The following is a 13,330-nucleotide window of genomic DNA, read 5'->3' as shown; positions in this document are numbered from 1 at the left end:
AAAGTTCTCATCGGTGGTGATAATACGGGTGCATGTGAAGCAGCAGCGGCAGGAGCAGTTGCTTACCGCCGCAACGTGGGTCCAGTAATCTTTTCCGGCTGTAGATTCCCCGGTAGCAACACATTTCTGCTTGCCTACTGGCAAACAGAAATGCGTTGTGGTACTAGTGTTGCGTTACTACGCAACACTAGTACCACAACGCAGAGTACCACAATGAAGCCCTGTCTGCCTTGCATGGCGGCATCAAGAAGGTGACCACCAACGCGTAAGTCCCTGTAGCAGCCACGGTGCGATACATTTAAGAATAGACAGGGTGTTTCACGTAACCAGAGCCAAGAACTTACAAAAAAAAAAGTGGTTAACGGCAACCGAATGAAACCAACGACATGATTTTGCCATCATCTGGCGCTCGTTACGGTATTTAACTAGCGAAGCTGTTTAAACTACTGGTAACTTGTGCTCCGTCGTCAAAAACTCCACAGGTAGGAAAGCGCCACAGGAATTGGGCAAGCCCCACTACCGAGTACAGCAGCTGCGAGCGTTAAACGAAAACCCTGCTCGGCGAAGTGCGGCACGTGAAATACGTGAAAGAGAGAGAGCGAGAAAGAAAGAGCAAGCATCCCGTATCGTCTCTGCAGGTGTTGACGTCATCCCTAGATGTAAGATGCCTGTTTCAAAACTTTCTATCAAGCGTGTTGACTCCTATTTGGTCGATAATTCGTTGTGTGTCTTGCCAGCAAACAAAGAGGGTGGTTTTGGCGTATTCTGCTTTGTTCAGTAACACGAAAAGGCTGGTGAAGCCATCTCCGCAGTCTTCAACAGTCACAGTTGTATATCTTCCAAAAGTAAGGGCTGAGGCTAAGAAGCTTTGTAAGCGGTTGGAGCTATAAACTGGTCAGAAGTATTAAAGCATGATTGTCTGGCACTGTTTTTCACAGTAAAGGCACATAAAGTAGATGTGCCTTTCAGAGTTCTAATCTCCGAGCATGACACATGGCAAAAACAAGTTGGCTTGTTTCTGCAAGCAAAGCTTGATATTTTACCAATCTTTGACCCTTTCAATTCGGAAGAGCTTGTTGATTTTATGAAGCTTAACCGTGACTAACACCTCCAGGTCTTCTCTATTGTCGTTAAAGATTTATTTTATTCTATCCCTCATGACGAATTGTTACTTTGTATTGAAAAAGTCATTCATGAGTATGGTGTTATTAGATTTCAAAATGAGACTGGTCTTTCATGAGGGCATTTCTTGGAACTTCTGACGTGCTACCTCAAGTCTACCTTTATTTTATGGGAGGATAGTGCACAGTCACAGAAAAGGTGTACCTGCATTCGGTCTTACCTAGCTCCCCGACTCATTGACCTGTTTTTGGCTCAGGTTTGAGTGAAGCTGTCGGAAATATTACAGGGTAAAAAGGTAGTTTTAACTTAGATATGTGGATGAGTTTCTGTTTATTGTGAATTGGCCTTCTGAACTGCTAGAGGCTGAGTTTAGCGTTCTTTTACAAGTAATTAGAGATTGTCTTGAGCCCTTATAAGTGAAGCATGAGCTTTCGCAGAATGGCACCATGAGGTTTCTGAACCTTCACTTGTCGCTTTGATGTGATCACTCCTGTTGGCGTTATGAACCACGTGCAAGTAAACCCCTACTCTCGCCCCGCCACGGTGGTCTAGTGGTTATGGCGCTCGAGTGCTGACCCGAAGGTCGCGGGATCGAATCCCGGCCGCGGCGGCTGCATTTTCGATGGAGGCGAAAATGTTTGAGGCCCGTGTACTTAGATTTAGGTGCACGTTAAAGAACCCCAGGCGGTCGAAATTTCCGGAGCCCTCCACTACGGCGTCTCTCATAATCATATCGTGGTTTTGGGACGTTAAACCCCAGATATTATTATTAACCATGATTTTCAATCTTTCCGTCCCTCTGATATTTCCCTTACCGACAACGCTGCGGACGCCTGCCCCGCCTTTGCTGCGTCACAAGCTCCATAATGCGACCCCGTAAATATTTTTTAACGTCTGTTATCGCCGTTCCTGGGTTGATACAAATCGTGAGTCACCTGTGGCTCATACCCGCATTCCATGGGCGGTGGTATACGAGTATATGCCATACGTGACTGAAGGAAAGGGTTTTTCATGACGTACGCGATAAGTATCTCACGCTATTCATGTAACGACCTGTTCGTCGTGTTCGTCATACACTTATGCCCTCCCATGCAAATTTTCGTATGTGTCAAGTTAAGGATACGACCACGAGAGCGCCCAGACGTAGGCGGCGCTGTACGTCTAGATACGTAGATAGGAACGGTCAAAGTGCCGTTGGTTCGCCAAGAAATGCTTCGCATTTAATATGACTCACACGCATTATCTGTTCTGTAGCTGCATCAGTGATCAGAAGGCTCTCAGCAGCACGAACGTACCTAAACAAAACGACAAATCCTCCGTTCGAGAGGCTTCGCTTGTTGCCATTACTCATGTTTGTTAGTCGCCATGGCGAAAGCTGGGTCACAAACAATGGACACAGATACACTACCGTAATTATAAATCGCAATTAACAGGAGCATGCGGAATGAAATAAATATATTAAGCACATGGAAACGATCAGCAAAAGACAGCGGAGGCAGAGCTGTTTATCCAGCAGCCGGGGTGAGACTGTTGCCAGATTTGAAGCGGAGGTTTCGCTTACATAATTGGCTTAAGGAGGCTACACTAAAGGCGTGCACTTCGCCATAATGCCTGTTGAAAAGGAAGAATAAATACACATATTTATCATGCAGAAATAGCCATTTACTAACCACATTTAGGAATACTCTCGTTATGAGACTCCTTTTTCGGGCCACGCGTTTCGCTCGAGTCAAGGGAGCATTTGCAAGGCGTCCCTTGGCGAAGGAAACTCTGAGAGTAGAAGAAACGCAGAGGCGCCGTGAGTGAAGGAAGGCTCTTCGCCTCGACTTCGCGAAGTAGAGAAGCGTTGAGTGATGCTGCGATGAATATAACGACGGTAACAGCTGTGTTGCTGGAGCCAATAGTGCCAGACTGTATGTCGGCAGCGAGATTAACGTCCGTACGAAACAATCACAGGAGATAAAAGCGGTCTTTATTGGTAACAAATTGGGTAAAAAGACTGGATGAGTCACCGAGTACACTTTGAAGTGTTTCCATTCACCGGGTAAGTTTGCATTTGTTGATTGCACCTATGGACATGGCAGCCATTTTAAGTGAGCAGGCTATCTCTTTGTCGATCCTGGAGCCGACGTCGTTTGCGACGAGACAAACCGTTGGAAATTTTCAGATCCCGCAAGAGTTACGAGGCTCTGCACGACGGTCGTCCACGACGGTTGCGCTGTGCTCCGATAAAGCGGCGGCGGCGACGTTGTGCTCTTGCGCACGGACCCGAGCGTTGTGGCCAACCACGAGGCGGTGGTGGGCTCCTCGGTTGGAGGCGCTGTACTGTTGGTGAACCTGCTAAGTATGGAGCCGAAGTAGCCATCGGGGCCGCCCAACAATGTAATAATGGCGTACAAGCTGTCGATTGAAGCGCGGTCGCAGTCCTTGTAGAAGTGGGCACAGTCTTTTTGGAGCCAGCCGCTTGCCCAGGCATCGGCGAAAGAATCAGCACCCGCAGATCGGTTCCTAAAAGGAAGCGGCAATGAATGAGACAATGACGACCCAATCTTATCTATTCTTCGCACTATCAGCCATGTTTTCTAAGTGACGTAAAGATGGTGCAACGGGAGATGACCAACTGGCTCGTGTGTTATTCAACAAGTAGGGGGTGGTTGTCGGAGGGCGTGCAAAGGAAAGTTTAGAATTGTTAGTTGAAATGGGAAAGATCGGGTGGAGCATGTGTTCCGACAAACAGTACTATCTTTTGGGCTGCAAGAAATGAGAACTGATGGTATAAGAATTCTAAAAGCACGCAGGGACAAGACCACCATAGTGCCGAGAGCGAGCTTTGACATCCTACTTCGAGAAATATCAAAACTGGTCACCTGAAGTAGCTGTCAAACATTTCGACGGTGGGAACACCGTCGGAGACAGCCTTGGACAGTTCACATACGAGCCGTCGGCGGCACTCAGTCGTCCCCCCTGTAATGGTCTCCTCGGTGGTTTCAATGGCCTGACGGACGACGCGAGTCACACGGTCGATACTGTTCTCGCTTGGGTCGAATTCGCCCCCGAAGGAACGCAGGCCCGCGGGTCCCAGTCCTATGAGGCCACCGAGCGCGGGAAAGAAGAACGACCCGACAAACAGGGCGAGGTAAGCGACGCCCGACAGCAGGACCATGAACACGCCCTTGCTGATGATCGGCGCGAGCAGGGGCATCAGGGTAAATGTCAGCGGCAAGAGGGCCCCGAAGGTACGCCCGCTGTCCGAGCTGCGGGCTTCAGCAACGTCGGTCTTTGTCGATGCCGCATCTGCGAAGCATAGCAAAGCATAGCACTGAGAATGCAAAGACAATTGAAAAACTGAGCGAGGCGGTCTCTTTTCAAGCATGAGCTGAGCAGTAAGTTCTCGAGACAGTTACTGGCGCAGTTGCAGCTGGGGAGTTATGGCGATGACTAGGAATGCACAACTCGGCCTGCGACCGCATTTCATAGAGTTAAGAAATACATCACTCCGTTAGCCAACAAATGACGGACGCGTCGTTAATGCATTATGGATCAGAAGCTATCGTAAATGCTGCCGGGTCTACAAAAAAAGAAAAAGAAGGAAAAACACCAAGATCGTTCAAGAAAAAAAATAAGGGTGGTCCAAAAAGGCAGCCCGATGTGAAACAACCACTTGCTACCACCTCTAGATATAACACACAAGGACTACGGAAAATCATGGGTGCGAAACATTGGGATACACAAGAGTGTTCGGCATAACAGCAGCGTTACCTGTGACAAAGACAAAGCAGAGCACAAAAAGGGTTAGGAAAGGCGTCATGGTGCTACTAGCATCCGTAAGCGGCTGCGCGTTCAGGTCATTCAAAAAGGCCAGTACAATTCCTTCCTTTTATACGTGGCGCATACGGTGGCGCTCCTTGCGTATTTTGGGCAAAGCTCAGACGCACGTTCGTTTTTTTTTTTTTAATCTTGTACAGAAATACGATCGGCAGCACGACGCCATACATCGTCATACTAGAATAACAGATAGCGACTGCCTATAGATGCAATAATGGAAATTGTACGTGTCATCAGGCTCCGATTGCGTTCTCTTGAAAAAAAATAATAAAAATCGATTTTAGAGTTTAACCAGGATGTTACACGGGACGAAGTAGTGGGAGCCTTGAGAGTAGTTTAGACCGCGTGTGGTTAAATAACGCGGCTCGAATGACGGAACCACCTTCAGATCTTTTCATATATCGCCCATATTGAAACAGAAAATAATTTTGAAACCTTGTCTAATCGCTTGAATCTGTATTACATATTTTCCTGATAAAATATTTTGGTTTCTGGTGTTTGCTGCTTCCACATAATCAAAGCCTAAGCATTATTCCTGAATAAAACAACATGTGCGCAGACATAAATGAGTGCAAATAATTATTTATGCAAAGTAATTGCTGTATTATGCCACGTAATTATCGGTAAGTGTCCTGCGACCCACCCCCTTAGGCGGTAATGGGCCTCTCGCCAGTCGCCACTGAAAATTTTGGTTATGAAACAGTTGTTGGCAGGCGTCATGTGGGAAGCATTTGAAAACAAGAACTTATAAATTTTGTTAAATATAGAGGAGATAAGAGAAATTCAACTGCCGTGTTGTCATGTTGCCATCTGCCGAATCTTACTGCAAACCAGTAATTGCCAGTAAACGCCGAAACTCGCGTTGGCACGTGACATTTCTTGGCGGATTATACGACCAAACGGCTGCCAAAGGAAAGCGTCACATTTCTATCAGGAGCCGTGGCTGTGTTTTGTATTGAATTTCTTTTATTTGTGTACGAAGCGCTTTCAGTGACGTTACTGCTCACTGCGAATTCGATAATTCATCGGAGACAAACGCGACAGTGCGAATCACCGTGGCAGCTAAGCTGGTAAGGTGTCGGGCTGCTAAGCTTGAGGGCGCGGGTTTGATTTCCGGCCACGGCGGCAGAATTTTGACAGGCGCAAAATGCCAGAACACACGCCCACGTTAACGAAACCCGCGCGGTGGCAACTCATCCGAAGTCCTCGACTACGGCGTGTCTCATATCATATCGTGAGTTTGGTGCTTGAAACCACCAGGAATTATTATTATTAGGGACAGTCGTGCGCCTAACACTAGTCTACCACCCGGGACATAGACGAATCCATCTTTCACTGACATCAGCGTTTAGTTCGCGCGTCTTCCACCACGTACCGCACGGCCCTGCTCTTTTAACAGCGAAGCGGCTTAAGCCTTATCGGCAACTTGTGCTCCGTCGAGCTAAGCTCCTCAGGTGGGTATGCACCATAGGAATTAGGCAAGCCCCACTGCCGAGTACAGCAGGTGCGAGCGTTAAACGAATACTCTGCTCGGCAAAGTGGAGCACGTGACACACATGAAAGAGAGAAAGATAATTAATAATAAAAATTCGGCAGATCCCACGCGTTGTGGCAATCGGTTTCATGCGGAGTAGTCGGCGAGTACTTCTATGCTGTACTTTATGGCTTTGAGCCAAGCGTTGCGAGGTAGATTGACGAGTTTTTGTAAGTGTAGTAGCTGTGTGCATATCGTGGCTTTACCAGGCACGTCGACAACACCGGCGTTTAAAGGGTAAATTATGGTGCGACGTAACGTAAGCCCTAACGTTAAAGCACAGACGTCTGTATTATCGAAACAAAGTGCACGCTACGGTGCGATGGTGTGAATATGATACGTAACTTTCGTTAGCGTATTCCTCCGGGGTCGAGCAACCCTTGGATATACCTTGCTGATTCATAGAAATACAAATGTAATGTTTATTAGACTGCTATGAAAGCGGAACCGACACTGAAACCACAACAGCCGACATGACGCCTGTATCGTAGGAGTACATACGGACTGTTTATTGCTTTGTTAGAAAATTAGATAGCCAGCACTACAACCCCAATTGCCGTTGCGCCGACATTATGCCTGCATATAGGGTTTTTTTCCAAAGCAGTTTCTAGACCTGGCGTGGCTCTGTGGTGGAATGCCTAACGGCCACGCAGTATGCTTGGGTTCGATTCCCGTTCGGATCCTAATTTTTATTCTTCACACGTCGGGTCAACGCTGCTCGTGTCGTTTTTTCTTAACCCTCTCGGATTTAAATTACCAATGTCTGTTCTCGCCGTTCCTGGATAGATATAAACTGTCAATCACCTGTGGCGCATACCCTTAATATATAACACGGCCCGTGGTATACAGTTATGTGCCACACGTGTCTGTAGGAAAGCGTTTGACGACGTACACGACAGTATTTCCACGCTATTCATGTCACGACCAGACAGTCATATTCGTCAAACCCTCTTTCCCTCCCATGCCATTTTTGGTCTACGCTAAGTTAAGGAGGCGATCACGAGAGCACACGGGCGTAGGCGGCTACATAGCTAGATAGATAGAAATGCTCAAAGTGCCTTGGGTTCGCTAAAAAATGCCTCGCATTTAACAGAAAGCGCTGAAATTCGTTTTCAACGCCTATGGCAGGCATGTGTCCGTTACTAACTTTTGGGAATTTAGCGTTCTTCCTACTACAGATTCACGCAGGAAACTACGCCGGCTACAAATGCTCTTTAATACTGTAAATAGTAGAACAAAGATGGATTTGTCGAATTACCTGCAGTCGCGTCTTGGCTTATGGCTAAAAAGATTTAATTGTTTTCGTAGATTTTTATTCCGCGCTCTTGTGCCAACGTTATTGCCCCAGAAAAAACTACCATTTCATAAGAATACGGGACTTGTGCAGTACTATTGATTGCGTATTTTTCTTTTTTTTAAATGCGAAGCATTTCTTAGCGAACCTCTGGCACTTTGAGCGTTTCTATCTACGTATCTATCTATCTATCTATCTATCTATCTATCTAGCCGCCTACGTCTGGGTGCTCTCATGATCGCCTCCTTAACCTAGCGTAGACCAAAATTTGCGTGGGAGGGTAAGAGGATTTGACGAATATGATTGTCGGGTCATGACATGAATAATGTGAATATCCTGTCGTGTACGTCGTCAAACTCTTTCCACTAGACACGTGTGGCACATACCCGTTTGCCACGGGCCGCGGTGTACGGGTATGCGCCACAGGTGATTGACAGTTCATATCTACCCAGGAACGGCGACAACAGACATTGGTAACTTAAATGCGAGAGCGTTAAGAAAAACCAACATCGGCAGCATTGACTTGACGAATGGAAAGAATAAAAATTAGGACCCCAGCAGGAATCGAACCCAAGCCTTCTGCGTGGCGATCAGGTGTTCTACCACTGAGCCACGCCAGGTATATAAAATACTTTGGAAAAACAGCCTACTCAGGCGTAATAACGGTGCAACGTCAATTGTGGTTGCGGTGCTTGCTAACTAATTTTACAAGAAAGCAATGAGCACTACATGATATTATTACGATGTGTACTCCTACGATTACAGCCGTCATATCAGATTAACCTCTGTGGTTCCAGTGTTGGCTCCGCTTTTATAGCAGTCTAATAAACATTGCATTTGTTTTCCTTTGATTCAGCAAGCTATAGTGAAGCATTGCTCGGCCCCGGAGGAATACATTACCGAAAGTTACATATGATATCCACATCACCGCACCGTTAAGTGCATCTCGTCCGCAATAATGACGAAGTGTCCTCGCCATTTCTCACGAGGCTGGGCGATGGCCTCATGCTGACCGAGAATGATGCCAGATTGATTGACAGCCGCTTTGTAGACTAGGCAGCGTAGGCCACATACGCCCAGGTAGTCTACGAATACGACAAGCGCCACCCACTGATGTTGGTCTACGTAGCACTATCCGGCCTACCAGCCTCGACGGCCTATACCTCACCAACGCGGTGGGTGGCTTCAGGTTCCGACTTGTCGCCGGCTCTATCGACTTAGACTTTATCGACGAAATGACCGCCGCATCCACGAATTCCAACTGCTCTACTATACCACATACTTCACTACACATGGACCCCTCGTCACCGCGATCACGACCGTATCCTATAACAAGTCATGACCAGCTGCTGGTGCTCACTGATCACGGTGATGATGACCTTGTTCACGAACTGTCAAGAACTTCCGCACATGCACACGGGTTCGTGAAACCTGCGTGCGTTCTCCATCCTAAGGGACAAGTATAAGCACTACATATCAGCTCACCGCTTCTTGTGTTGGTTATACCCACGTTGCCGTTGGGAGCGTTACCCAACCGTAAACAACTGGTTATATAACACATGTGTGGCTGTTCAACATATATGTGTGTGTATAAAATTTGTACGAATCTCTAGCGTCATTTTGTGACGTGTCGCTCAGTAAAAAAAGTTACGCCATAGTCACCTTCCCGCCGCATGCTTCGCATTACATCGACTCCCACGGTACGTGGGATCTGCCGAATTTTTCGTTCTCGTCTCTAGTTGGCATAGAGACACATCTGCTTTCTCAGCATGTATGCAATAACACTGCGTAATACTGTAGCTTTTATCAATTTTGGGGGCTTGAATTATTGTTCTGTATAAGTTATTCATAAAACGATGTACGCCATGCTTCCAAAAAGGCAGCTGGCAGTATTTGACAAATGAATGAAAAAACTGTGAGCCGGTGTCCTTACTGCGTCTGCTACAACAGAACGCGGACATGTTTGCCGATGAAATATCCGAGTACAAATGGCATTTTCTTGTTTCGAACCATATTTTTATTTTCTGCACGCGCAGCAAAGCAGAGCACATCACCCACTTTCCCCCACAACCTTAAGCAGCCGCAGCATCCAGCGAGCGGGGCGTCTACATCAAGCAGACGACTAGGCACCGACACCAGGAGTGAAGGACGATGACACTGTGGAAGGGCGCATACTGACACTATTGTCCCAAGGACGAGGATATACGTAGAGGTAGAATATACGCAGAAGGTGCACTAGTGCCAGCCGCCGTGCTTTCCGAGCAGTCCGACGCCGGCTCCACCGGTGTACACTCCTACGCCTCGGCCTCCGAGACCTCCGTAAAGACCAGCGGCCCCGTACCCGGCGGCGCCCCCTCCGTACAGGGCACCGGCTCCGCCGTACACTGCTCGCGGCCTGAAGCCGGCGTACGACGACCCACTCGGGCCGTACTTGGCGGCGAGCAGGTAGGCCGGCGGGGAGGACGACCGCAGGGCGACGTCGGCGGGGCTCTCGCTCTGCGTGCCGGGCTCGTTGGTGTCGACCACGGCGCGGAAGCCTGCAGCGTCGGCCGTGTACTTGACCTTCCGCTGACCGCCTTCCGCCGTGGTGATGGTGTACACTCCCTGGACAGCACCGCTGCCATCGCCTACCTCCTGGCGAGAGCTAGAACCGCCCACCGCCTGAGCGACGTAGCCGAAACTGTACGGCCTCGGCCTGTTGTCTTCGTAGGCTCTGTAGCCCTGCACGATGAACGGATACGTTAACTCGTGGCACTTCGCGAACACGCACGACCAGAAGCATGATGAACTTTCCTTATTTGCCCCTCATGCAGCGCATGTGATAAATTCCTCCTATAGATATAAAACAATTAGGATATGATATGGTCAATTTTCGATTTCATTATACGTGGGAATATTGTATTTCGTGGAATGGGAGCTGAACTGCGAAGAAAAGAAGAAATTTTATGTGCATTACTCAGGATGGGTGACGTCCCGGTTAAGCATTCCGCAGTGTTTGCGGTGGTGCTGCATCACTTGGCTACTTACTCCGCCATAGTAACCGCCACCGCCGCCAGCGAGGTAGCCACGTCCGGCGTAGCCGCCTCCGAACCCGACGCCGACTGCTCCGAGGCCGCCGAAGGCTGCGCCACCGTATCCACCAGGGAGATTACCGGCATTTGCCATGACGGCGAAGAAGAGGACGGAGGAGATCAATGCCTGCATATAATATGGCGTCAAACGCTTAGCGGGAGTCGCATACGAAAGCGTCGCACGCAATGTATAACATCAGTGAAATGTTCACGTGAAAGCCTCCAAACTGATAGCTCCGACTGGGGTCCTTTACAGGGGGGATTCACACATTGGATTACAGTGGGACTTTGGGTTTAGGCAGCGGATGAGTGTGAGGCAGCCCAGCGTTGCTTTTAACATGCCGCATACAAATACGCTGCTAACGAGTTGATAGCGGCGCGAATATTTCAGCAGAACAGCCACATTACGGTCGTGAGCAGGCTGAATCGGCGATACACTGCGTCGTGCGAATCCAGCTTGCGCTGACCTGCAGCCCTTATACTTGACCTATCTTCCTAAACCAGAACCTTCTCAAGAATGTTATGACAATCTACGTCTTAAACCGCGGCTCTCATTTCGATCTTTCTATTTTATACCTCTAGAGTTGGTCTAATCTGAAGCGCTTCAGTTTCATCCTGAACGGGAATATTGCAACGTTGAGTAATAATTATTTATTTTAAATAATAATTTATTGGCTGGTAATTTCTGAGGGACCTTCCCTGTACCGACGTCCTCTTCTGCGCTCTGTTTAGTTAACGCAATGCTGCCTACAAGTGTAGCTTTTGCACAGAGTTTTAGAATTTGTTCAAAGCCACATACTTCGAATGTCATTGAATTTGCCTAGTTTAGTAGTTAAGTATATGGCACGCTAATAGCCCCACAACCGTAACGTTTTGCGAGTCTCATCTTCGGTTATTCCTGCCTAATACATCTCCGCATGTCAAGCGCCTGTATAACATGCTAGTTAGAATGATTCGAGTTGTGCACTTTGTAGCGTTACACTGAACGAGGGGTTATGCATACGGACGCCGAAGATCGCTCTCCACAAAAATCGATCTTTTGCGCGGCATAAATAATAGCTTGGGGGTTAGCCAATATTTAGCGCCCTTATATCTCGAAGCACGTGATCGCATACTCGGAATGTGACGCTCGACTGGCGTGGGCGTGCTTGGGCACTTTCATTTACCAAAGTCATTTATAAGAGTGTAACGTTGGGCAAACTGGCGCATAGCGCCAGGAAATACTTGTGGCGCAAACAGAACAAGGAAAAGAAACGAGAGAAGACAGGATAGGACACGTTACCTTTCTTCAAACAAAATCCGATAAACCGAGATGCCGTAAGAGGTTCACAGGATTTTGTTAGAAGAAAGGTCCAGTCTATCCTTATACGGAAAGTGACATCCCCACCCTCCATTTGTTTTTACAAATTTAAGATCTCGTGCGTGCACATGTGCTAAAACCCGCTGTGCACAACGTCGAGCTGTTTTTCTATTAAGTACTTCCGAAGTGGAGAGAAGTGCGCCTGTATAGTGTTATCGGCACCGTGCACTGGCCCAGTTTCGCCGACTTCGGCCGATAGGGGTATCAGAAAGTGAAATACTAAAGAAGGACACTCTCCAAGGTTCGTCAGAGCATGCGCGCTTGGACGCTTTCAGATTACGGATACTTTTTCCTCGTGATAAAAAATTCGATTCCACGGCCATCACGTCTGCTCAGTTTTACTACTCCCGCTCGTTTGTGAGCTTTGGCGCTGCTGTCGCAGAGGGAAAGCCCCGTTGCACGGTGCCGATAAGAAAGGGCGTGACCAGGAGTGTACTTGAGCCTCTGTCTCCCAGCACATGGTTCCAATTAGGTCATGAACGTACACGCACTTCTCTCGTGTCAATGTGGCTCTTCAAAAAGCCCATGCATGAGCATATCGATGGCGTTTCTTGCTTCGAACGACATTGCGACACATCAAATTGATAAATGCGGAAATTCACAATGATATGCTTTCAAGAGGAATGAAATTGCCCCGCTGCGTTAAGGACTGCTTACAAAATTCCGGACGCTGTAACACGCAACAGATAACGCCGTAGAAACGTTCGCCGCATGCACGCATACACAGGATAACCACGGAACGATCGCGACGTCAGAGTCCTCTCTAGAAGAATTCCTACAAGCAACTCTGTGCCGCGAACTTCTCCGAGCTATGCACTTCCCGTGCTTGAAAGCTGCTCCTCACCTTCCACATGGTTGCTCGCTGGTCCCGCTGCTGGTGCTGCTGCTGCGGTGGTGAAATCGTTTGTGTCCTCGGTGGCTGGAGACGACGGCCGTTTTATACGATCCGCGCCGACACAGCAGTGAGCGATGGTGTGTGGCCGGAATGCATGCAAAAAGGCTGAGGACGCGATGCGCTGGCCACTCCCCTTTCTGTATTCCTCTCAGTTTCGGCGGCCGCCCTTGTTCAGCCGTCTCTCCCGCTTAATGAGAACGTGCGACTTCCACGGGCGCCTCGCGGTCCC

The 13,330-nt window shown here is 48.3% G+C and overlaps 2 protein-coding genes across 2 annotated transcripts in view; both read right to left on the bottom strand.

The window, feature by feature from the left end:
- LOC119392639 (adult-specific rigid cuticular protein 15.7) overlaps window positions 1-13,105 on the bottom strand; it is a 50,961-nt gene extending 37,856 nt beyond the window's left edge. The window contains exons 1-2 of the mRNA XM_037659700.2: window positions 13,051-13,105; window positions 10,803-10,973 (exon numbers count right to left, since the gene is read on the bottom strand). Of these exons, the coding sequence (XP_037515628.1) occupies window positions 10,803-10,973; window positions 13,051-13,059 (180 nt within the window). The 5' untranslated portion in view covers window positions 13,060-13,105. The remainder of the gene's footprint in view (window positions 1-10,802; window positions 10,974-13,050) is intronic.
- On the bottom strand, window positions 3,073-5,019 carry LOC119392623 (uncharacterized). Its single transcript, XM_037659699.2, has 3 exons — window positions 4,882-5,019; window positions 3,990-4,416; window positions 3,073-3,630 (listed from the first exon to the last, which is right to left on the bottom strand). The coding sequence occupies exons 1-3, from the start codon at window positions 4,928-4,930 to the stop codon at window positions 3,225-3,227; spliced, it is 882 nt and encodes a 293-aa protein (XP_037515627.1). The 5' UTR covers window positions 4,931-5,019; the 3' UTR covers window positions 3,073-3,224.
- Window positions 13,106-13,330: the final 225 nt, after the last annotated feature.

The sequence above is a fragment of the Rhipicephalus sanguineus genome, chromosome 1 (assembly GCF_013339695.2).
Source record: "Rhipicephalus sanguineus isolate Rsan-2018 chromosome 1, BIME_Rsan_1.4, whole genome shotgun sequence".
In the NCBI taxonomy this organism is placed as follows: Eukaryota; Metazoa; Arthropoda; class Arachnida; order Ixodida; family Ixodidae; genus Rhipicephalus; species Rhipicephalus sanguineus.
The sequence above is the reverse complement of the archived record's forward strand: the minus strand, read 5'-3'. Positions and strand labels throughout refer to the sequence as shown.

What these genes read in the sequence shown, in the direction of transcription:
- LOC119392623 (XM_037659699.2), bottom strand. Translation starts at nt 4,930, where the DNA reads ATGACGCCTTTCCTAACCCTTTTTGTGCTCTGCTTTGTCTTTGTCACA. An exon ending in CTGCTTTGTCTTTGTCACAG is followed by an intron (nt 4,417 to 4,881) that starts GTAACGCTGCTG and finishes TATGCTTCGCAG; the next exon opens with ATGCGGCATCGACAAAGACC. An exon ending in ATGTTTGACAGCTACTTCAG is followed by an intron (nt 3,631 to 3,989) that starts GTGACCAGTTTT and finishes GCTTCCTTTTAG; the next exon opens with GAACCGATCTGCGGGTGCTG.